Source organism: Balaenoptera ricei, chromosome 17 (genome assembly GCF_028023285.1).
Source record: "Balaenoptera ricei isolate mBalRic1 chromosome 17, mBalRic1.hap2, whole genome shotgun sequence".
In the NCBI taxonomy this organism is placed as follows: domain Eukaryota; kingdom Metazoa; phylum Chordata; class Mammalia; order Artiodactyla; family Balaenopteridae; genus Balaenoptera; species Balaenoptera ricei.
In genome coordinates, this window is record NC_082655.1 from 80752594 (window position 1) to 80777916 (window position 25323).

General features: G+C 44.0%; 2 protein-coding genes and 1 non-coding gene across 23 annotated transcripts in view; 2 read left to right on the forward strand and 1 right to left on the reverse strand.

The window, feature by feature from the left end:
• Positions 1 to 7195, forward strand: part of PCMTD1 (protein-L-isoaspartate (D-aspartate) O-methyltransferase domain containing 1) — a 62048-nt gene extending 54853 nt beyond the window's left edge. For all 8 annotated transcript variants that reach the window (XM_059902272.1, XM_059902273.1, XM_059902274.1 and 5 more), the window contains one exon: positions 4171 to 7195. In XM_059902272.1, coding sequence (XP_059758255.1) covers positions 4171 to 4535 — 365 coding nt within the window. In that variant the 3' untranslated portion in view covers positions 4536 to 7195. The remainder of the gene's footprint in view (positions 1 to 4170) is intronic.
• Positions 7196 to 10690: 3495 nt separating this feature from the next.
• The window catches only part of LOC132351928 (uncharacterized), a 366712-nt gene continuing 352079 nt past the window's right edge, over positions 10691 to 25323 (forward strand). For 13 of the 14 annotated variants that reach the window (XR_009498525.1, XR_009498524.1, XR_009498529.1 and 10 more), the window contains exon 1: positions 10876 to 11427. Coding sequence is in view for 3 of the 14 variants with exons in the window: in XM_059902051.1 (XP_059758034.1) it covers positions 11018 to 11427 (410 nt within the window). In the remaining 11 variants the exon portion in view is untranslated. The other variant, XR_009498526.1, reaches the window with a different exon arrangement.
• TRNAE-CUC (transfer RNA glutamic acid (anticodon CUC)) lies at positions 12620 to 12692 on the reverse strand. Its single transcript has one exon. It is a non-coding gene; the product is annotated as a tRNA-Glu (tRNA).

A 25323-nucleotide genomic window follows, 5' to 3' on the forward strand; every position in this document is an offset into this window, starting at 1 on the left:
GAATAAGAACACGTTTGCTTTTCTGTTAAAATAAGTTAAAATAGGTTTCTGTGTAGAGAACATTATTTCATTAATGATAGGGAATAAAAACATGAAGGAATGTTAGCACAAAAAAACTAAAAAATACACGTGCAAATCCTTTGCCAAATGTATTTTGTAGCTATGAAATTGCTCATATAAACAGTTACTAAAATGTATTTACAACTTTTCCTCAGGTTCATCATAAATTTTTATTCAACTTAAAGTCATATTTCTTTTTCTTTCTTTCTAGAATGTCTTATACATTCTTCTAGAATGTATAAGACATTCTAAAAATAAATTTCACGGCAGGCCCTTTAGAAGGGGTGAAGGAAAAACTCTACACCAACTAAAGGAAAACTCTGTTTCCTTTATACACCACCTACCGAATCCTCCTGTCATCCGGACCCCTGGGTTCTCCTCCCTGAGCAATCCTGCAGTCCTCTGCGGACACCTAAGGAGCTGTACTGCGGTCTGGCGCAGTTCTGGCGCTCGCCGGTGCTAGCGCAGACCCCGCAGGCTACAGGCTCTGTCCTCCTCCAGCTTCTCACAAGCTGCTTATGAATCAGGCTCCCATGACCCCTCCTCGAGTTCGATAATTTGCTGGAGCGGCTCCCAGAATGCAGGAGAACAGATTACTCATTAGATTAACTGGGGAACAGCCGGATGGGAGTGATGCCCAGGGCGAGGTGTGTGGGCAGGGTGCGGACCTCCACGCCCTCTCTGCGCGCTCCCCCCTGCCAGCACCTCCAGCTGTTCACCAGCCCAGAAGCTCTCTGAGCCCTTTCCGTTAGGGGCTTCTATGGAGGTTCGACTGATTAAATCATCGACTCTCGGTGATTAACTCAACCTCTAGCCCCTTTCCCGTCTCTGGAGGGGTAGCCTGAAAGTTCCAGTTCTCTAATCCCATGGTTGGTGGCCCCGACAGCCAGCCTAGCACCTTGAAGGGCTTACTGAAAGTCACCCCCGTAACATCAACTCACGTGTGGTTGAAAGGAGCTTCTTGTGAGCACTGAAAGGTACTGCTTTTCACTTGGACGCTCTCATCGCTTAGGACATTCCACGTGCTTTAGGAGCTCTGTGTCAGGAAGGGAAGCCAGATGTACATTCCTTCTTAACAAATCTCAGCCTCACAGAGGTCAGGAGATTTCATGAACTGTGGAACTGCACCACGCTGAGCCATACGAAGTTGCGGTTTTGTAGGTTAAAAATGGGGTTTGACCTAAATCCAGTGCCCTTTTCAGTCTTACTTAACAAATAAAAGTGAAAGTGCTGACTGCTAGGTTCCTATAAAATCTACATAGAGACCACCTTTTGGGAAACAAATAGAGCTGACGTGTGTGTGTGTTAGAGATAACCTTCACTGTAGTTCTGGCCTGAAAGCGTCAATTCACAGTGAAGTTTTACAGCAGTCAGGACCCGCGTTGCCTGCTGTATTGGATCCTTCTCGTGACTGCCAGCATTAGGAACAAGGAGGGTTGGAGTACAGGAAATGCTGGGAGTTTTGAAGAAGGAGGGCTGAGAATCGTCTGAAAGTTTTCCTATTATCAGAAAAACGTTTGAATGAGGCTCTTGTGGGTGCTGCTTTAGGACCTGTGAGTGTTAGGAGCGACTGAAGCCGGGTCTGAATCCTTCTGCACTCCGGGTCCGGTTGGTGCCTTTGGGTCTGAATCCTTCTGCACTCCGGGTCCGGTTGGTGCCTTTGAAGTCGGGCTGCCCTGGCAGTCGTCCTGGTGATCCTGTCGTGTAGCTGGAGCAGCCGGCAGTGCCGGTGGGGAGGGGGCGAGGGGGGGAGGACGGTGAAGGTGCTGGGAGAGCGCCCGGGGTGCGGGTGGGTCGCACCCACAGGGACTACGTTATTCCTTCTCTTCTTCGCAGCTTCTGAAGCTCTTCCCCGGTGGTTCTCTTCCCCGCTTCCTGCAGTGGGCCCCTGACCTCCGGCCTCCCTCCCGCCGGCGCCCCCCGTGGGGGCCGTCCTGGCCTTTGGGGCTGACGTCCTGGCCCTGCCCTGAGCCCGGCGCTGGCGGGACTGCCGCGGCTGCGAAGGGCCGGCACGTGGCGTGGCCTCTGGGGCCCCGAGCACCTTGCCGGCCCCTCCCCGCTTGCCTCGCCCGGCGCTGACGCGCTGCCACGTTGAAAGGTGCACGGGGTGGCGGGAGCGCCCGGGCCTCCATTTAGGACACGCAGCACGAGCAAAGCAAACCTTTGTCTTCTCCTCCCCGAGCTGTTCTTTCTCTGTCACGTCGGTAACCAGCGTTAGCATCCGCCTGGCCGCTGGGGCCAGAGCCTCTCCGCGTCCCGTCCCCGTCCGTCCTGTCTTCAGAGCAGAGCGCAGCCTTGTCCCCCTTCTCCGCCCCAGCGTGGTCCCCCCTCACGCAGGCCCCGGCACGTCCGGCGGCCCCCCGCTCCTTCCCCTGCCAGCCGCCACCCCACAGAGGGGCCGGGCCGTCCTCGTCATCCGTTAGGACCCTGCCTCCTTAGAGCCCTGCGGTTGCTGATGGCGTGGCCTTGCAGACCACGACGAGGCCCCGCCCCGCGCCCTCCTGCTCCACGCTTCCCCCGCGCTGCCTGCCCACCTGCCGCCGCCCAGGGCGCTCGCGGGCTGGCCTCCTCCTGCCACGTGGATGCAAGCGCAGTCGTGACTTCCTCGCGGAGACCACAAGGGCCACCCAGCCGGGAGCAGCCTCGCCCCCACGTTACTTGCTACGTCGTTGGTGGTTGGTTCCGTACTTGTTTATCTGCCGCTCCCCAGACGTATACGCTCTGTAAGAGCAGGGGCTCTCTTAGTTTCAGTCTGTTGCGTGCTCACACAGCTGGCTGCTGGCAGAGTCGTTACAGGTTGTTCCAGTTTCCCCGCATGGTTGGGGGCAGGTGCAGATGGCAGGATAGACGGTCCAGCTGAACCTGCCCGACACGGCTCTTCGAATTCCTTTCCAGTTTGGGTTTCAGTAGAGAGTCTGAAGACAAGGTTTTGTAGCAGGCCAGGAAGTATGTGCTAAGGGATCTTCGAATTGGTCTAAAGTGCCTCCTGCCTGGAGTTGTATGAAAAACCACATCTCCCGCTGCAGGCTGTGCCCAGCTTGTGACTGGGCAGAGCCCCGGGCACTCGGGCAGGAGGGGAGCTCACGGGACAGGATGTATACCTGCAGGCCCTATGGGGGAGGATGAGGAAGGGCCCCAGGCCTCCTTCCTACCTCCCACCCGCAAGAGCTCACAGGTGAGGGCAAAGACCGACCACATACACATTTGGGTAACTGACACGATAACAGGAAGGTTTGGAAGGAGGTAGCTAAGAAAAAGCACTAAAAGTAAGGGGAAAAGTGATGAAGGCTTTCTCGTGCTGTTGAACTGAGGAGGGCTGTGCTTTGCTAGGTATTTGAGAAGAATCCTTGATAAGGGTTTTATTCCCACAGGGGTGGAAACTAGGAAAAACGAATTTCAGGTGGGGACCTGAGAATTTTCTCTGTCTGGGTGCAAAGCACTGGAGGAGGCCACCAGGAGGGGCGTGTGGCTCTAGGTCTTAACATCTGCGCTTCGGCGGGGGACGGGAGTGAAGCAGACAGGGCCTGTTCCGACTCTGCCTGTGCACTTGATAGAAGCGAGCGTCAGTAACTTAGATCTGTGGTGTTTGGGGGCTGTTGAAGTGTTGCGGCATGATTTCTGGTGGCCCTTTCCCTCTGAACCAGTTCTGCCTGTTGATTTACAGAAAGATGGAAACTGTGTGTGCATGCGTGTAATAGTTTAGAGCTCAGACCGAGGCAGCTGTTCAAACAGTGCCTTCATTTGAGGTTTTTAAATAGGTCCTTCACATGCTTTTCGACATCAGAAAGTACAGAGAATGTGTAGGGTAAAATCTCTTCTATTCTTGTCCCCTCACTACTTGATTCACATGTGCTCCAGCTGTTGTAAGTTATTTATCCTTCCCGAGAGGGTTTATGCTCATACCTGGGGACGCGCACACGTCTATACACACAGACCCCGGTGCCGTCCGCCGCCCTCGGTACCGCGGTGGTCTGGCACATAGTAAGCGCCCTTCCTAAAATCTGTGTCAGATGCAAGTCACAGTTTTTTATGTCTCTGTCTTCTAACATTCACTAAGAAGTGAACAGTGTATATAACGTTTTACTTTTTATGTTTTTCGTGTGTTTTTAGCCCCCTGTGCTGTCAGGAATCTGCAGGACTTGGCTCGTATTTACATTCGACGCACACTTAGAAATTTCATAAATGATGAGATGCAGGCCAAGGGGATTTCTCAGAGGGCTCCGCCCAAAAGGAAGAGGAAGAGGGTCAAGCAGAGGATTAACACTTACGTCTTTGTGGGGAATCAGCTCATTCCTCAGCCTCTAGACAGTGAGGAGGATGAGAAGATGGAGGAAGATGAAGAGGGGGAGGAGAGAGAGCGCGGCGAAACCCAGAAGCTGGAGGAGCCGCCCCAGAACCTGCTGCGGGAGAAGATCATGAGGCTCCCCCTGCCCGAGTCTCTGAAAGCTTACTTGACGTATTTTCGGGAAAAATAACTTAGAGCAAGAAGAAAGAATGCCTACTGATAATTCCTTTAGTCTTGAAAATGTAGCATTTGTTAGAGGTTAAAAGAGAATTCTTTCTTTCATCACAGTGACTTTTTAGTGGAAAAAGTATAACTTGTTTCTGTCTTAGTAATAAAAATGATGTATTCTGTGATTAAAAAGAATCCCTTTTATAAAATATATTTTTCTTTAAATCTTGGAAAAATTGCTGTTTAACTCGGAGCAGCTTCAAGAGTGGAATGTAACAGTAGTCGAGACTGGGTCCTTCAGATCCTCGTCTGGTTCCTTACAGACTAGTAGTGGTGAGGGTTAGATTTGATTTTCCATAAGGTGAAATAATCGTGAAGCATATGTAGTCTGATTCGAATTGCAGCCATTTGCATTTCCTCCATGAAACCTTTATCTAACAAGGAAATCAGAAGCTTTGTGTGTTGCAGTCACTATTGCTGAGTTGCTGTAGGTCTGTTCCGGGCAATGTATGAGTGCAATAACGATGCAGATACGGAGTAACGTAGCTTTAAAAAGCCTCCTTTCAGGGAGTTCAACAGCACTGCTCTCTTGCTCTTGAATCTGTTGCCAAAAGACATGGGGAAAACATCTTCTCTCATAGAGATTTTAGGAGCACGTCAAGTGAATATTGAAGTAAAACGTATATACTTAATACAACTGTTAGTTTGTGTGGACCCTTTACATTTTCAGTATTTAACAATGATCAGGTTATCTTACTTTGAAGTTTTAGAAGACAGTATATTTAGGACGGTTTTCCCTGTAGCCCACCGTATAAAGTATTTGCTTTAAGAGAGTCCGTTGTCCTACGCGACTGTGGGTGGCTCATCGGTGAATCGGCCTGAGCGGGCTGGTCACGGGTGCACTTTAGCAAAGGGAACTCCTGGTTCATTGGCAGGTTCATCCTTGACAAGTAGGGCTGCGCCAGCCTGCATTTGCTTTGAAATTCATCTTTGTAGCATAGAAAGTATTCACAGAAATTATATGTAGGTGACCTTTTCTTTGAAACTTCGGAATCATTGTGTAATCTTTGGGATCTACATTGGGCTCATTTAATTTCTTCCCATGTTTTTATTTTGTTCTTGTTTCTTGTGGTAAAGTAACAGTGATTTTCATTTTTTTGCTTAATATCACATACTACTGTATTCATTATTTGAATGTCAGTAGTGAAACAGGTGGTAAATGCCATTATTAGTGTGTTTCTTTTCTTCCTACTAGGGCCTGAAGAGTCATTCCTTGTTTAAGAAAGTATACAGCGTAGCATATTTACTATTTAGTGTTCCATGGATTATATATTTTTTAAAAGGAAAAATTTGAGAGTATCACTTACCACCACCAGCATCACTGTTAACAACTGTTGAACAAGTATGCTTGAGGAAACGCACTCAATGTGTAGTGGAAGGATTATTATGTCTCTGCAAAGATTCAACCGTTAGATGAATGGTTTAAAAAAATCTCAGCTCTGGTAATTCCACACATCTAAAAACAACTGTTTGAAATATTCTAAGCGTGAACTATCCCAGGTAAATCAGGATATTTTAGTAATGTGAAAGATAATTTCGTGGAAGCTGTTTGTTTTTTACCATGGACTGGGCTTGGGCGTTGGGGGTGTCTCCACAATTTTTCTTAGGTGATTACTAAGCTGTTATTGTTAAGAAATGCCCCATTCATTTCTATCAAGGAAAAAAAAATAGTTTCATACAATTATCATGTTAGAAATGTTCATTTTATTTTGAAATCAGTGTCCATTTTAGAAGTTTAATTTTGAGTTAAACTTATTTTTATCTCGCCGCCCCCCCACCAGTTTGTTGTTTTTGGGGCAAGTGTTCAGATACGTAAACACAACGTTTTCTTAAATCATGGTGTTAACTATTCATGAGGGACGTTTTTGTTAAGGATATATTTGAAGATGGAGTTTTTCACATCAGCTTTCATTCTGTTGGCTTTGGCAAAATGTACAGTAGGTTTTCATAATCATTGCCTATTTTTTGTCATTGAAATGTATCTTTTGTGTTTTTAAATGCATTTATTTCACAGTTGTGACTTTACTATTGACTTTAAATAAAGAAGTAGAAATAAAAAATGAAATTTTAAGCAAAAGCCCTTTTATCTATTAATGGGAATATATTAGAATGATTAAGAATATTTTGGGTGTTTATTTTTTAATGAATCATGTTATATTTGAGTGTGGATAATTATGCTTTATAGGTGGAGAGGTAGCAAATAAAGTTGAAGTAATTGAAAATGATCAGAGTATTCATGGGATTTTACAGTGGGGTAATTATTTGTTTTTGCGGCGAGAAAGTAGGCCTAGGGAGGGAGCACGACGACTCCCCCCCCCTCAGTCAGATTGCTGCTTGGAGATGGCTTGAAATAGCATCCAGAATCTGATAAAGCCCGAGAAACTGCCAGCAACACCATAACTGCCAGGAACAGCATTTAAATCTGTACTGCTTATTGGTCGATATATCTGGTTCTAGTACTAATAAAGAAAAATGTCATTAAAATAGCATACATAGTAGTTAAAATACAGAATGTGTAAGTGTTGGTTTCTAGCTGTTTGAGAGGACAAAAGTGAAGCAAAACCTGTTAATTTATGGGAAAACTTGGAAAATTATTTTAAATAAACAGTTGCATATAATTAAGCATCGTTCTCCAGTGGCCTGCCTTTTTTCTCTTCTTAAATTTAGAAAATGTCAGTACACCTATGGATATATGCTGAATTATGGTATAGAATGGTCTGTATTTGGACATCTCATTTCCTTTTGACTCTTGCCACCTCTGAAGGGTGTAGGGTTTTTAAAAATTTATTTTTATGAACTATTCAAGTAGATACGAAGGATATTTATAAGATGCATGGAAAGTCCAAGGAATGACTGAGTGTTCATGTAAGTACATGTGAGCACGAACCATGAAGCTTGACCGCTAGCACTGCCGTTACCTGTGTGTGCCCCTCTTCCCAGCTCATCTTAACCCCCCTCTCAGGGTGCCCGTTTGTGGCGATCACACCTGGCTTTTTGCCGCGGTTTTACACGTACACTTGTATCTCCAAGCGGTATGAGTGGAATCACCCCTGTTCATTCCTGTGCACCTGCTTTTCACTACACGTTGTCTTTCTGAGGCTGGTCCCTGTTGTCTGTAGTGATGCTAGATTCCCACATTCCCACTTTTTTGTTCATTATTTCTTCTTGACTCTTAGATCATCTCAATTTTCTTTTGCCTAAAGTACATCTTTTAAAATTTCTTTTGGTGAAAGACGCTGGGTAGCTAACTCTTAGTTTTGTCTGTCTGAAAAAAATTTATCTTTGTTCTTGAAAAATATGACTAATATAATTTTAGGATGACAGTATTTTTCTCTAAAACAATGGAGTTACTTCTCTACATTCTGGCTTTCATTGTAGCTGTTGAGAAGTCCACTGATAGCCATTTCTTTGAAGGTTATCTTTTATCTCTGTTTTTACAGTTTTGTCTTGACCTTGTTAATATTCTTGTCTTGGCATTGTTGATTTTCTGTAGTTTCATATAATGTGCTAGGTGTTAATTTTTATCTTTAATCCTACTTGGTATTTGTTTTATAGGTGTGTGGATTGGCCTCTTTGATCAGCTCTGGAAATTCTTGGCCATTTTCTTTTCTTACAGACATTGCCTCAACGTTTTGCCTCTCAGCATTGGATTCTAAATAATTTATTCAAATATATCTTCCAACCACTAGTTCTGTCTTCACTTGCTTTAAGTCTGCTGTTAAACCCTTACCCTGAGTTTTAATGTCTGTTAAATTTTCTAGTTCTGCTTTTTAAATTTTTTTTAAAAAATAATTTCCTGCTCTTTATTACTACGTTCAATTCGGTAAGCACACTGAGCCTGTTTTCTATTCCATATCTGATTCCAGTATCTGACCTCCACGGTGGGCTTCTGCTCAGGAGGTCTCTGAGGGCTAGCTGTGACGACCCCGTTTCTCTTGTGCTTTGCGGGCTTTGACTGAGCTTGTGGAACTCTTATCTGTGAGAGTTTATTAGAGGCCGACTGGTCTTTGCCAGAAGCACTGCTGGCTCACGGCCTCTTTAAGTCCTGGGTTTAAGGGTTTCACACCACTCAGGGAGAGGGGCCTGAACATCCACGGGAAAGCTAACCTGGGGACGTTACATCTTCGGGGACATTTTACTCCCTTCCTCCTCATAGCAAGTTTTGAAATAGGCAGTTTTCTCTGCATTCTCTGGGGGAAGGAGGGGATAAGGTGGATTATTTCTAGTTCTCCTTAATGAAGGGGATGTGGAGATTCCAGTGAAGCCCTCCCCATTTAGGAAAGGGCTTTTCCCTTCTTCCTGTAGGCTTGCTGCCCCAAATCTGAAGTTAATGTCACTAAGTTAAGCAAATACTCCAGCTGAACAAGACTCCAGTGTTTACTTACCTTGCTGGCTTCCCTTTTCACTTTGTTTTTGGACCCTTGTATATGTCTTACTCACTTGCTCACTCAGCACACTGATGCCTTTTTAAAAAAAATGTTTCTAATGCTTTGTCTAGCACACACAGTTTTCTGCTGGAGAGTTTCCCAAGGCCTGCAAGGAAAGGTCCCACAGCCACGACGAAGCTGGCATTCATGTGCTGCTCTGGGCCCTGCACTTCTTGGCCTTATACTCATGGAAGGTAACAGCAGGGGTGTTTTTTTCATGGACTGTCAGCTTAGGTTTCTAAAAGTAGAAAGTTTTTAGTCTTTCCTTCCAGAAAAATGCCCTACGAATACAATGTAATATTTATTATATTGAATATTTTGAACTGACAACGACGCACAAACCCGCATGTCTTGTCCAAGTTCTCCAAATTGCAAACATCACCAAGAGCATCGGAATTGTTAGCGGTGGGCCTGAAAGGACGAAGCTGGCTTTTTCGTTTTTTGATATAGACAGTAAAAGACACACGGAACGATGTCAAGCATAGTTCAAGTTTATTTTAAAATCATGCTTGTTCATGGAGATTGGGTTTTTTCTTCTGATTTTTGTATTTAAAAAACCCCAAAACCCCACATATTTAAAAGTTGCAACATTCTGCCAAAAGAGGGCAGTATTCACCTACAGTAGAATGTAAAGGGACGGAAGAATTGCTGAGAGAAGGAGAATGAATTTGTTTCTTCTTTATACTCACAAGGTTGATAAAATTTGACAAAACGTTCTCCACTCATTACCTCTGTCTCCCAGCCTGGTCATCTGGAGTTGCTGGCTAAATTAACCATCCAAGTTTCACTTCGTTTTTCTGTCTTGCATTTTTTAAAGTTCTATTTTAGGGATGAGATTTGTTTGAAAGTTTCAGTCTTTAAAGATAAAACCAAAACCTTAAATACCTGCTTACAGAGTGGCCAAAAAGTACACGTTGAACTGCAAGACATACTTGTGGCAGAAGTCTTCTGTTTCCGGCGGTGTCGCCGGGAGAGGGCCGCCCGCCCCCGGGCACCGAGCGGGTGAGAGGCGGGTCTGCCCCGGCGGGTCCTGGAGGCTCATCGGTGCCACTTCACGTGCTCACACGCGTGACCGTGGGTGCGTCTGCCCCAGGGCCGGGCGCGGGCGCTGAACACTCAGTGTTAAAGGAAGAAACCAGAAGCAGCTGGTGGGAATCTCGTATTAGTGCAGCGCTTTGGGTTTCAGGAGTGGAATATACAGTTTGGAGTAGGGAGTATGTGCCCCTGGGTCAGCCACTTATTACTGCGCCCGCCCTTCAGGGTTTGGAAGTGTTACCGGATAAAAAGAAGAAAAGCTGTCCTGCGTGGAGGCAATAAATAATTAATCAACGTGAGCTGCCGAAGCCCGGCCGGGGGCTGAGAGGCTGGGCTCACGGAAACGGTGCAGCAACGCGCCAAGAGGAGATGCCTTTGCAGGGCGGCTTTGGCGCGGACGGGTGCTCGTCCCCGCGGCGCACGCCGCCCCGCCTCCTGACCCGCCTCGCCCCGCTCGCCCCGCCTCCTGACCCGCCCGCCCCGCCTCCTGACCCGCTCCACCTCCTGACCCGCTCCACCTCCTGACCCGCTCCACCTCCTGGCCCGCCCCTGCGCTCCCCGCCCCGCCTCCTGGCCCGCCCCGCGCTCCCCGCCCCGCCCCCGCGGCGTGCGCCCCCTCCCCGCCCCGCCCCGCCCGCCCGTCGAGGCCGCGTCTCTGTCCCCCCAGGTGCCGACCCCGCTCGGGTCGCCGGAGCAGGGTCCTCACTTGCCCGCAACCCCAGGCTTCCGCGCTTAGACTGGAAAGCGCGAGCCCTGAAGCGGTGAAAGGAACGGGTCTCCTTTCTAGCATCTTCCAGAACTTACCACGGAGAATTCCCATCTTCATTCCTTGGGTAATTTGCCTGCGTAGAGTCCCAGTTTAGCCCCTTTATCGTCCCCCCCCCTACCCCCAAATCTTCCCTACTCTGAATTGGGTGAAGCAGCCGACCACGGCGCGTGTTCCCCGCTCCCGGCTGGGCCTCCCCGCGCCCTGCGGTGGGCGATGCTCCCGGGTCCGCAGAGCAGCCGGGAGCGCGGGGCGTGGGCCCCGGCGAGCAGGCACGTAGGCGCCCGGGAGCCACGCCGGAGTGGGCGGGCAGATGGGCCTGGGCGCTCATCCGCCGTCCTCGCCTTCCGTGTGGGGAGAGAAACCGCATCACTGAGCTGCCCTTCGGGTCGCACAGTGTGTGTGGCGCGCGCACCCTTCTCATCGTGGTGCTCGGGCTTTACGCCCCAAGAGGAGAAGAGGAGAAGTGCCTCTGGGACGAGCCGGTTGGAAGGGCTCAGCGTCCTCGGTCAAGTGTCTGCCGGTCGTGGCGGGTGCGCGCGGGAGAGAGCCGCCTGCCCCGTTCGGGTGCATCCCTGGGCGGAGGGAAGTGGCCCGAGTGAGACGCCGGGAATTTTGAGCAAGAGGTAGGACGAGCAGCGCCGGGTCATTTTTCGTCATAATCGTGAAGTGAGGATCTAGCTGGGTCATGAAAGTTGAAGCTGGTGGCTGGTCGTTGCACATAAGCCCACTTATATTCGGCCCAGAGTAATTTTTATTAAGCATCTTCTTAATTTTATGTGCTCGTGAATACGAAGAACAGTCTTACTGTAAAAACTCACAAGACGCATTCTTGAGCCCGGGGCCCCTCCGCGTGCGGCGGCCAGAGGGCAGGGCGAGCGGGGCCTTTGGCCTTGAACCTTGCCTGTGTCGTGTTGCGGCGTCAGTTTCTGCAGAAGCCCCAGCGCCGGGCGCAGGGCGGCCTGTCCGTCAGGTGCCAAGGTCGGCGGGTCGGCCCGCGCCGGACACCCTCTCCTGGAGGCCCTGAGCGGAAGGGAGAGGGCGTTGTCCTTGCAGCTGTGCAGAGCCTTCCTCGGCTGGAGAATGACACCCAGTGGCTGGGCCCTCAGGTCCCCAGCCGGGCCCCCTGCGAGTTCCCAGCTTCCTGGGGTCTCGGTTTCTTAGTCTGTAAAATGGGGATGCTAGCGGTGTTTGCCCCCTGAGGTTATTCTCAGGTGACACGAGCTCGTGTGCGTTACACGCTTAGGAGAGGATCTGGCTCTGCCCAGCGCTATGGAAGGGTTCGCTGTGACTACTGTTTACGGCTCAGGGCACGGGCTTCGGACTCACATACCTACAGGAAGCTGGCTGGCAGGGTCCTCTGAGGGGAGCAGGGGGGGCGAAAGACGACCTGCCCTGAGTAGAGTGATGGACAGCGACTGACCTGCAGCTGGAGTCCTGGGAAGGGGGGGCAGCCCGGGGCCAGCCAGCTCCCGAGTGGGTGCTGCCCTCAGGGCTTGGGGCCCATTGATAATGAGCTGGCTGTATTTTTCAAGAAAATATGGAAGTCAAAAGTGAAATTCCCTGGTTTTTATTTTTAAAAAATTTTTTTGGCCAAGCGACACGGCTTGCAGGTATGTTAGTTTCCCAACCAGGGATGGAACCTGGGCCCTAGGCAGTGAAAGCATGGAGTCCTAACCACTGGACCGCCAGGAAGTTCCCTCCCTGACTTTTATTTTTATTTATTTATTCATTTAAAGAAACATTTGTTTATTTATTTGGCTGCGCCAAGTCTTAATTGCGGCACACGGCATCTTCGTTTCTGCGTGCGGGATCTAGTTCCCTGACCAGGGATCGAACCTGGGCCCCCTGCATTGAGAGCGCAGAGTCTTACCCACTGGACCACCAGGGAAGTCCCCCTGACTTTTAAATATTAGCAGCTGATTACAGTTTTTCAAAGTGAAAGGCCCGACCACGTGTATTTGCAGGTTGCTTTCAGCCCAGAACCTTCAGTTTTTGACCCCTGTTGGAGACATGGTATGAAAGCCGAGAGAGATATATGCAAAGTCTGTACAGATTGGTCCTCTACTTCTTTGGGGCCAAAAAACCTTGACATAGGATTACATTTTCATGCAAGCAATATCATGAAGGACCACAACTAACTGATTAAGATAAAAATTCTGAAAAAGAAAAGGCAGATCAGCCTGTGAAAGCAAAGGCATGTGGGGCCTGGCTCAGTTTCTCCCTAACAGCAGAATTGAGTTTTTGTTAAAGCACATTTAAATATATGTGTTTTGTCACATAACAGTGGAAACAGTGTAAAGAACACATTTAACATTATAAATGGCCAGTGTGCTAGTAAGTGTTAATTTGTAGTCTTGTTATATTGATACTTTCCTTGATTTTTTTTCTTTTCATGCTTTTAGAATTTTAACCTTAATGTAGAAAATATTTTTCTTAACCATAGATAAAAAATTTCACTATATTTAAAGATTATGGTTAATCAGGGCTTTAAGACTAGAAAAATGCAAAGCTATTCCCTTCCTCAAGTTTAATTTGATTCCATCTATAAAGATATCAAAGCACATATCGTTTACCAAATATTCTACTACCATTTTGAAACTCTCGGGACTTCCCTGGTGGTGCATTGGTTAAGAATCTGCCTGCCAATGCAGGGGACATGGGTTCGAGCCCTGGCCTGGGAAGATCCCACATGCCACGGAGCAACTAAGCCCGTGTGCCACGACTACTGAGCCTGCGCTCTAGAGCCCGCGAACCACAACTACTGAGCCCAGGCACCGCAACTACAGAAGCCTGTGTGCCTAGAGCCCGTGCTCCGTAACAAGAGAAGCCACCACAATGAGAAGCCCGCACACCACAACGAAGAGTAGCCCCTGCTCGCCGCAACTAGAGAAAGCCCGCACGCAGCGACGAGGACCCAATGCAGCCAGAAATAAAAATTAAAAAAAAAAAAAAAAAAAAATGGACCGCTGCTGGAAATTGTGTAAATGGTATAGGCTTATTGGAAGGACTTTTCAATGTGAAAGTTTCAAGATACTCTGTTTCTTAGCAGAAAGTTGACTTTGACGAATGGTAAATAAAGGTAACCAATCAGGTAAAACTATAGCAAAGTGCTCTGTTACACCTGACTTCCAAGAGGAGCCCCAGGGCAGAATGCAGGCGGGAAGTGACCTTGGAGGACTGGCCAGGTCTGCCCCAGGGGCGTCTGGTCTCCCCCGAGGGTCCCCGTCCTCCACCACGTCCCTTCGTAGTCTTGGGTTCGGCAATGGATGCTTGGATACTGTGCACCAAAAGCACAATGACAAAAGAAAAAATAGATAAGTTGTTCTTCATCAAAATCAACAACTTTTGCACTTCAAAGGACACCATCAAAAAAGTAATAAGACAGAATGGGAGGAAAATTTCAAATCATATATGAGAACCCTTTTACCTCAACAATTTAAAAAACCAGATAACCCAGTCATAATTGAGCGAAGTATTTGAAGAGCTGTTTTTTAAAAGAAGGTACACAAATGACCAATAAAGCCCATCCGGAGATGCTCAACATCATTAGTAATTAATGAAATGCAAATCAAAGCCAGAATGAGCTACAACTTTAACTCTTGAGAATGGCAAAATAAAAATGACAGATGATAACATGTGTCAGCAAGGATGTGGAGAAACACTGCTGATGGAATTGTGAAGCAGAGCCCATTGCAGGACAGCTTGGCAATTCCTCAAAACCTTAAACGTAGAATTACCGTATGACCCAGCAATTCTGGTCCAAGAAAAATGAAAACATGATATTGATTCTTCCAATCCAAGAACATGGTATATCTCTCCATCTGTTGGTGTCATCTTTGATTTCTTTCATCAATGTTTTTTTCTTTAAATTAATTTATTTATTTTTGGCTGCGTTGGGTCTTTGTTGCTGCACGCAGGCTTTCTCTAGTTGCGGCGAGCGGGGGCTACTCTTTGCTGCGGTGCGTGGGCTTCTCACTGCGGTGGCTTCTCTTGTTGCAGAGCATGGGCTCTAGGCACACGGGCTTCAGTAGTTGTGGCGCGCAGGCTCAGTAGTTGTGGCTCGTGGGCTCTAGAGCGCAGGCTCAGTAGTAGCTGTGGTGCACGGGCTTAGTTGCTCCGCGGCATGTGGGATCTTCCCGGGCCAGGGCTTGAACCCATGTCCCCTGCATTGGCAGGCGGATTCTTAACCACTGCGCCACCAGGGAAGTCCCTTTAGCAGTATTTTTAAGTGGAGAATTGATCTATAAATAATTCCTGCCTACAGAGAATTTTCCAGTCTCTTTCCCTCTCTCCTTCCTACAAATATTCATGGAGTGACTATTTTATACAAATAGCTAAAAAAAAAAAAAAAAAAAAAAGAACTATATTTTGCTTCTTGGTCCTTTCCTCTGGCTCTTATACCAAAAATGGGAACATAGATAATAAAGAAAAAAACCCCAACCCCCCAAATATATAGAGTGCAAATTCTGAGATGTCCTATGTAGAAAACTGTGTATGGATGGAACATTGCCAGCGGAGGTGGGCGTAGGGAGAGCTTACTTAGAAGCATCAGGGCTGGCCTGCCTGAGAAAGGGGTTTAAGTTGAAACCTACAGAATGAGGAGACAGCCATTCAAAGAACTTCCAAGCAGAGGAGTGAAGTCTAAGGCTGAGGAGATTTTGGCCCTTAGAGAAGCTGAAAGAAGGGCAGTGGGGCTTCGTGGCTGGAAGGAGAGTGTCTCAAGACATCGAGTAGAGGAGGCGAGTAGAGGAGAACCTCCTTCAGCCAAGCCTGGGCAGGCGAGCAGCCCCTGGGCCTCTGTCGCTGGGAGCCAGGGCTCGGTGCTGGCAGGGTGCACCCAGAACCCGATTGTCTGCTCTCGTGGCCATCACCATGTGGTCCCAGAAGATGCTTCTCCTCACCTCCTGCCCTAATGCCTCAAAACAAAAGGGGATGTTACCTCTCCAAAGGCTGCCGGGACTTGTGGGAGATACTGGTGCTGATGCTGGAGCAGAGGCGATTTGAGCTGTAGGAACATGTAGGTAGGAGAGAACACAAATACTCTACCTTGTCACATCCCTCCATTCACAATAGCATGACAGCCATTCTCACTCTCGCATAATCAATTTCCCAATCTCATTGATCATCCGTTTCCTTGATTCTCTTCATGAACCCATCCCTGGACTGGACATATTCATAAGTTAGCAAGGGATTTGCATCTTCCTCTTGAATTCACACACTCTACGTTTGTATATTTGTATGTCTAGACGTAATGTGTGTGAAGTGTGATAACAGACTCTTTACGCTGGTAACTGTATAAACTTGGAATGCTTAATTACAAATAGATTTACTTTTGTAAAAATATTTAATGAGGTTTAATTACATTTTTATAAGTAAAGATTTAATTTTAATACATTTGATTTAAAATTTGATAGGTTATGATTTGCATTTGCATTTAACTAGTTTAGATTATTATATTTTTTATTTTTCCAGCTTTATTGAGTATAATTGACAAAATTGTATATATTTAAAATGTACAATGTGATGATTTGATCTATGTATACATTATAAAATGATTACCACAACCAAGTTAAATAACACATCATCACCTCACATAGTTACTCTTTTTGTTTTGTTTTGTTTTTGTGAGAATGCTTTAACTGTACTCTCTCAGCAGATTTCACATCGACAATATTATAGTCACCATGGTATACATTAGATCCTCAGAACCTCTTTTAACTGAAAGTTTGTACATTTTGACCAACATCTCCCCATTTCCCCCACTCCCAAGCCTCTGGCAACTACCGTTTTATTCTCTGATTCTGTGAGTTCAACTTTAGTTTAATTTTAGGGTTCCACATATAAGTGATACCACACAGTGTTTGTCTTTCTCTGTTGGGCTTATTTCACTTAGCATGAAGCCCTCCAGGTCATTCACGTTGCCAGTATCTTGGCTGTTGTGAACAGTGCTGCAGTGGACCTGGGACTGCAGGTAATCTCTTTGAGATCCTGATTTTGTTTCCTTTGGAGATATACACAGAAGTGGGATGGCTGGATCATATGGTAGTTCTATTTTTCATTTTTTTGAGGAACCTCCATACTGTTTTTCAGAGTGACTGCACCAGTTTACATTCCACCAACAGTGCACACGGGTTCTCTTTTTCCCACATCCTTGCCAACATTTGTCATCTCTTGTCTGTTTGATAACAGCCATCCTAACAAGCGTGAGGTGATATCTCATTGTGGTTTTGAATTACATTTTCCTAATGACTAGTGATGTTGAGCATCTTTTCATCTGTCCGTTGGCCATTTGTATATCTTCTTTGGAAAAATGTCTATTCAGGTCCTTTGCCCATTTTAAAATTAGACTATTTGGGGATTTTGCTACTGAGTTGTATGAGTTCTTTATATATTTTGGGTATTAGCCATGTGTCAGATATATGATTTGCAGATATTTTCTCCCATTCTATAGGTTGCTTTTTCATTTTGTGGATGATTTCCTTTGCTATGTAGAGTTTTTCTAGTTTGATGTAGTCCTGTGTTTGCTTTTGTTGCCTTTGCTTTTGGGATCAGATCCAAAAAATCGCCAGGACCAATCTTAAGGAGCTTTTCCCCTGTGTTTTCTTCTAGGAGATTTAGGTCTCAGTTCTTACATTTAAATCTTTAATGTATGTTGAGTTAATTTTTGTGAGTGGTATAAATTAGTGATCCAGTTTTATTCTTTTGTGTGTGGCTGTCCAGTTTTCCCAACACCATTAATTGAAGAAGTTATCTTTTCCCCATTGTGCATTCTTGGTGCCCTTGGCAAATATTAATTGACTGTATATGTGTGGGTTTAATAGTGGACTCTTTATTCAGTTCCATTGGTCTATGTGTCTTTTTAATGCCAGTATCATATTGTTTCGATTACTATAGCTTTGTAATATAGCTTGTACTCAGAAAGTGTGATTTCTCCAGCTATGTTCTTCTTTCTGAGGTTTGCTTTGTCTATTTTGGGGTACTTTGTGGTTCCATATGAATTTTAGGACTTATAAATAGGTTTTTCTATTCTTGTGAAAAATGCCATTGAGTTTTAATAAAGATTGCATTGCACCTGTGTATCACTTTGGATAGTATGGATATTTTAACAATATTAATTCTTCCAATCTGTGAACATGGGGTATCTTTTCATTTCCTTGTGTCTTCAAGTTTTTTCATCATCATCTTATAGTTTTCAGCACACAGATTTTTTACCTCCCTGGTTAAATTTATTCCAAAGTATTTTATTGTTTTTGATGCAATTGTCAATGGGATTGGTTTCCTAATTTCTCTTTCAGTTAGTCTGATGGAGTTTTTAGGGTTTTCTAAATCTAAGATTGTCATTTGCAAACAGAAACAATTTTACTTCTTCCTTTCTGATTTGGATGCCTTTTATTTTTTTTTCTCACCTAATTCCTCTGGCTAGGACTTCCAGTATTATGTTGATTAGAAATGGTAACAGTGGGAACTCTTGTCTTGTTCCTGATCTTAGAGGAAAAGCTTTCAGCTTTCACCACCAAGTCTGATATTAATCGTGGGCTTGCTATATATGGCTTTTATTATGCTGAGATATGTTCTTTCTAAACCCACTTTGTTGAGAGTTTTTATCATGAAAAAATGTTGAATTTTGTCAAATGCTTTTTCTGCATCTATCGAGATAATCATTTGATTTTTATCTTTCTCTTAATGTGGTGTATCACATTTATTGATTTGTGTATGTTGAACCATTATCCCAGGGATAAATCCCACTTGATCGTGGTGTATGATCCTTTCGATGTGCTGTTGAATTCAGTTTGCTGGTATTTTGTTGTGGATTTTTGCATGTATTTTTTGTCAGGGATATTGACCTGTGATTTTCTCTTCTTGTACTATTCTTGTTATTGAGAGTAATGCTGGCCTTGTAAAATGAGTTTGGAAGTTTTCCTTCAGCTTAAAATTTTTGGAAGAGTTTGAAAAGGATTGAGGTTAATTTGTCTTTAAATGTTTGATGGTATTCACCATGGAAACCATCTGGTCCTGGACTTTTCTTTTTTGGGTGTTTTTGATTACTAACTCAATCTTCTTACTAGTTATAGATCTTCAGATTTTCCATTTTTTTTGATCCAGTCTTGGTAGGTTGTACTTTCCTAGAAATTAATCCATTTCTTCTAGGTTATCCAGTGTGTTGGCATATAATTTTTCATAGTAGCCTCTGATGAACCTTTGTATTTTTGTGCTATCAGTTGTTATGTCTCCTGTTTAATTTCTGATTTTATTTAATTGAGTCTTCTTTTTTTCTTAGTCTACTTACAGATTTGTCAATTTTACCTGTCTGAAATCTAGCTCCTCATTTCATTGATCTTTTTTACTGTTTTTCTAGTCTCCATATCATTTATTTCTGCTCTGATTTTTGTTAGTTCCTTCCTTCTGCTAACTTTGGGCTTAGTTTGTTCTTCTTTTTCTAGTTCTTAGAAGTGTAAAACTAGATTGTTTATTTAAGGTCTTTCTTTTTTCTTACCGTAGGTGTTACGGCTATCAACTTCCCACTTAGAACTGCTTTTGCTGAATCCCATAAATTTTACTATGTTGTGTTTACATTTTCATTTGTTTCAAGATTTTTTTAAAATTTCATTTTTGGTTTCTTTTTGACCCATTGATTGTTCAGGAGTGTGCTGTTTAATTTCCACATATTTGTGAATTTTCCAGTTTTCCTCTTGTTATTAATGTATGCTTTCATCCCATTGTGGTTCAGAAAAGATATTTACTTGATATGATTTCAATCTTCTTAAATCTGTTAAGCCTTGTTTTGTGACTTAACATATGATCTATCCTGGAGAATGTTCCATGTGAGCTTGAGAAGAATGCGTATTCTGCTGTTGTTGGATGAAGTATTCTGTATATGTGTGTTAGGTCCATTTGGCTAATGTGTAGTCTAAGTTCAATATCCCCTTATTTATTTTGTCTGGATGATCTATCTATTGTTAAAAATGGGGTATTGAAGACCCCTATTATTGTTACATTGCTGTGTATTTCTCCCTACAGATCTGTTAATATTTGTTTTATGTATTTGAGTGTACCAATGTTGGGTAATATATATTTACAATTGTTATACTCTCTTGATGAATTGACCTCTTTATCGTTATATAATGACCTTCTCTGTTCTTGTTATAGTTTTTGACCTAAAGTTTATTTTGTCAGATATAAGTATAGCTATCCCTGCTCTCTTTTGGTTTCTATTTGTGTGGAATATCTTTTCCCATCTCTTTACTTTGAGCCTGTGTGTCCTTAAAGCTGAAGTAAGTCTGTTGTAGCAATCTATAGTTGGGTCTCTCTCTTTTTAAAAAAAATCCATTCAGCCACTCTATGTCTTTTGGTTGGAGAATTTAATCCATTTACATTTAAAGTAATTATTGATAGGTAGGGACTCACTGTTATCATCTTTTTAATTGTTTTCTGGTTCTTCTCTTTTTTTTTCTACCTCTCTTGCTTTCTTCCTTATGATTTGATGATTTTCCATAGTGGTATGCTTTGATTCCTTTTTCTTTGTCTTGTGTGTATCTACTATAGGTTTTTATGCCTTGTGGTTACCATAAGGCTTACATGAACCTTCTTGTAAATGTAGCAGTCTCTTTTAAGCTGACAGCAGCTTAAGTTGTGTTCCTTTGATGCGTCACGTTTTTCAGATTTTTTATGTTTCTTGTAGCCTTGCTCTGATGTCTGCGTATTTGATGGAGCAGTCACCTCTTTCATACTTGACAGACTGGTTTTGGTGTGGAAAGACCATTGCCTGTGCGTGGGTGAGAGGGTGTGGCTGGGTTGGAGTAGTGGTTCTGGCTCTGGGGACACCTCTGTGTTAGGCTCTATGCAGCTCTGTCAGCTGGGGGCAGTGTTGGTGAAGATTGCAGGGCTTCTAGAGGACCAAGGCTGTGGGTGTCCACAGTGGTGCTGAGGGCTGCTGGGGTCTTTAGTGGCAGAGTCTGCTGGGACCACCTGATTTTTTTTTCTTCCATGGGGGATGTCGTGGCTGAGGGGATTTTTTTGGTAATTGGTCCAGCTTGTGGCTGCCTTCATGGTGGTGATGTCACTGGTGTTGGATGTGTGGGTGCCCATGGAGTAGCCGTGGAGCTGGAGTCTGGAGAGTGGGCACTTGTGGACCAGCAGCAGCTCCTGTGTCCGGGGCGCTGGCCAGCCTGCAGCAGCGCTGGCTCGGGGAGCCCGAGATACGGGTGCAGAGCCATTGTCCGGGGTGCAGGTGAGCGCGCAGAGCAAGCAGGCTTTGGGGGCTGGTGTGCACTGGGGTGAGGCTGCTGGCAGCTGTGGTCATGGGGCAGTGTAGCAGAGGCTCCTTTTGGTGGGGGGCCGTCTCCCTCTCGGGGGGCCTGTGCATATAACACTAGGGGTCTTCCACTAGGGAAGCTGCAGGAAATCTACAGCTGCCGCGGTCCCCAGTGGCAAAGGCTGCCCGGGCCCCACAGAACAGGCCATGGGCACCACGGGGGCACCTGCTGCTTGGCTGATGTTGTTGGACCCCCTTCTTCTTTGTTCCTCGCTGCCTCTGATGCCCCTGCTGAGCTGATCTCCCCAGCAATCCTTTCTGTGCAGTTTTTCTCCTTCTTTTGCTCCACTATGTTGCTGCTGTAGGTTCTTCATTGGATTCTTTAGCCCTCCTAAGGCTTTTTTCAATTGTGAATAGCTAATTGTTTTTTTGTGAGGGGAATGAAGGCTGGTATCTCCTACTGTTTCATCTTGCTCAGTTTAGATTATTTTAGAAAAATAAATTTTGTCAAAATACATATGAAAAATAATTTATTCAGTTTTTACATTTGATTTGGATTTTTATGATTATATATTCAAACAGCCTTTGGATACAATTATGTTTTAAAAATTCTTTAGATCACTGAGAAATATTATAGTACATGCTAAGGAAGGGCTGGAAAAGAAGACACAAAAATAGAGCTCAGAAAAGGGGAAAAACAGCAGAAAAATAGGATTTTAGAAACAATCTGCTTAAATTTTTAAAATCTGAAAATAATGGAAGAGTAGGCTTCTGTCATGTATGACCCATATAAAATCTGTAGAGTTCATTACACATTTTTCAGGTTTAATTACTGATCAAAACAATAAAAACAAGCCAACTGGGCATTGCAAATTGTTTAGATTTTTACCACTGATCAAAATAATGAAAATGAGCAGGAAATTACTCTCATCAAATCCACAATTTTATCAGGTCTGATAAAATTTATGAAACTACAGTCTTTAGTAAATGAAGCTTGAGTTACTGATCAAAATAATGAGAATAAATGACAAAAGTATTTACATCAAATTTCTAACCCAGAAGCACAAAGGCAGTTCTGTCCAGTGTGAGATGACAAAGAAAACGCCTTCCCAGAACCAGCAGATCGGGGGAGAAAGTCAGGACTGGGAGCCCCGCTGTCCTTTGGGAGCTGATCCCGGAGGATGGCCCTGCTTCCGGAAAACAAGCTGATTCGGTTTCATGGTGAAAAACCTTTTTCATTGGATGAAGAAGAAATAGAGACGAACCTTTATTTTAAGTTTGCAGACAATCTATATTTTATTACTATTTTTCTATGTTTTAGAGCTAATTTTGGAGAGCAGCTTTTGTCAGTGAAGTTATTTGTGATGGAAGCATTTGGCTTCTTTATGAAGAGAATATAAAAAATCACTATTATAGAGAAAAGCACACATAATACAATGGCTAGAATTGAAAAAATTCTGGAGAAATAGCAAAAAATTGGCAGTATTTAACAAAGAGAAGTAATAGTCAATATAAAAACATTGGTATGATGTTCTAAAAATACTTAGCCAAACATATTTAGTCAAATAAGATGACACTTTATTTATTTTTTGACAGTGTCCAATATTTACTGAAAACAATGGATAGATTCTAAGTATAGAAGAAGTAACTTTGGAATTTGAGGCTAGAATGTCTGAATATGTCAGATAAATATAAAAATAATAAAACAAATTAAAACTATCTAGAATGATAAAATCAAGTGAAATGTTTCATATAATGGGAATATTGTAAGGATCCAGATATTTCTTTTTTCATTTATTATTTTAAAAAAATTTTTATTGGAGTATAGTTGACTTACAGTGTTGTGTTAGTTTCAGGTGTTGCAAAGTGAATCTGTTATACATATACATATATCCACTCTTTTTTAGATATTTCTTTAAGAGATGTTGAGATCTGTCATAATGATTCATATGAAGGAAGTTAAAATATTTCATGGTATTTTCCATGATAATGATAATTTTTCATATTCAATCCGCCTTTACAATTCTATATGTAAAATCTGTTGGGTTTTTTTTTCTGAATCTAAGTATCACTTTAAGAATTTTAGTAACAGTTGCTGCTGCCTCAGTGAATAAAATTTCTCCAAACTGAAAACATCTCTCCAAGAATTACAGTGACTCTAGAAATGAGGTTTAATATGGCATTATTCTCAATAGAGCAAGATTATGTGGACAATCTGGATTGTAAACACATAATTAGTGATTTTTTTTGACATGAAGGCAAGAGATAAATTTTGTGGAATAAATATGTGAGTATTTATGAGTTCTCTAGGTCTTCATTTTATTAGTCACCCACCATCACTGGTCCATCATCAAAACATCTCAGCACAGGTGATGATTATGCTATTCAAAAGATCTTATGATTATGGAGGTATTCTTGTCAGGAGAGGGTGGCAGAATATATCTTATTTAATAGTTTGGTTTCCATTACTTTACAGTGTAGACACACAGTGTGGGTCTATTGTAGTCTTGTCCAGACTCTGCAGTGGAGGTGCTGGCCTGGGTGGACGAGCCTCCATCATTCAGTGCTGGGGCCTCTTGTGTCCTCCAGGACCTCGTGTGAAGTGATGCCCAGTCAGTGTTGCCAGGTGAACGCGTATTACCTGGTACTGCCTCCTGCAATTCCACTTGTCACGACGACTTGCCTTTCAGAGCCTGGACGGACTGGCTCATTCTCAGAGAAGCCTTTCCCCTCCCCCATCAGCCCGAGCCATCGCTTCTCCCTCTGCCCTTCTGCAGACCTTACGTCTGGCTGCATCCCACAGAGGGTCATCGCAGATGCTCTCAGCATCCCCTCTGTCCCTGTATCAACAGCAGCCTTAGGGCAAACACACTGGTCTTTGCAGCTGCCCACAGGACTTGGCATGGGGGCATTCAGTACATGTTTTCTTTTACTGACTATCATATTTTAAGAAATTAGTATACATAAATCCTATAGTAAAATCCCTATTCCTCCACATTTATGAAATAAGTACTTGTGGTTTTGTCCTTTTGCTGCAGATTTTTTAACCTTGTATTAAATACATACATAACAGACACTGTACATTTTGAGACTGGTGAATGATTTTTATAATGTTTCAGGATAAATCTTTATAAGCTGCTATCAAAATAGCCAAGAGAAAAATATAAAAATAAGTTTCAGATCTCTGGTGGCTTGATCAAAGAAATACATAGTTTGAGGGTCAAAGATGCATTAATCTGTTGAGGTTAAATGTGATTTTCTATAAAGTCAAAGAAAGGAGTGCACGCTAGTCTACTGGCTCTGAGAGGTTGTGTGGACCAGAGCTTTGTCACAGCCAGGCTTTGGGTCAGGATCTTCCTGCCCTGCTTATTTAATTGTAAATCTGCTTTTGGAACCACCTTTGCTTGCTATAGATGATCTGTTTTTAGCTGCTATAATTTTCTCAGAAAACTTTATACCCCCTTAAGCACCTTATTTCTTTTTCGTTTTTCCTTCCTTGTGAAGGACTCTTCCCAGCTTGACCTTAGCTGAATTCCGTTCTGTTCTTTTTTATTCTGCTTGCTTCAGGCAGAAAATGAACCAGATCACTGATGAACCATTTGGCATGAGACGTGCGGGCTTCAGGACTTCACTGAGGTGCTATTTTAGGATGACTGTGATATTATGGGTCAGAGTGAAAACAGAAAAAAGTGTTCTTTTTTATTAAAAAGCAGTTCCAAATGAAATGATGTCAGTTTATAAACATTTGAAATGCATCCTCATTTTCCACCAGTTTGATAGAAATAGAGGGATGATTGCAATTCCTTTGGGTCTTTACTCTTCAGGACGTTCTCTGTTAAGGATTCTGCCTGGTATTCATTGTCTTACACCTGGGAGGTCATGTGATGGCAGCTTCAAGAGGAAAATGAGTAATCAGTATTCAAAAATAGTTTTTAAAAATAGCCAATAGCAGTTTATGGCTTTGGATAATCTTTACTGAACAATGGAAAGGGGAATTAGATTTCTCTGGAAACTATTCTGTTAGATTTTACGTGAGCAAGAGAGATCTGTTTGGAGGACGGATCCATGCCCTGAATGGTGACTGTGCTTTTCCCATTTTGCTGTGTAAATGGTCACGTGCTCACTGATGAAGGGCTGGTGGTGCTGGCTGCAGGTGCCCGGGTGTTGGCTGGCACGCCCCGCCTTTCCAGGTCTTCACCTCCGTCTTGACCTGGGACACCTGAGCGACCAGCTTGGAGAGCACCTCCGCCCACACACATAGTTTGCT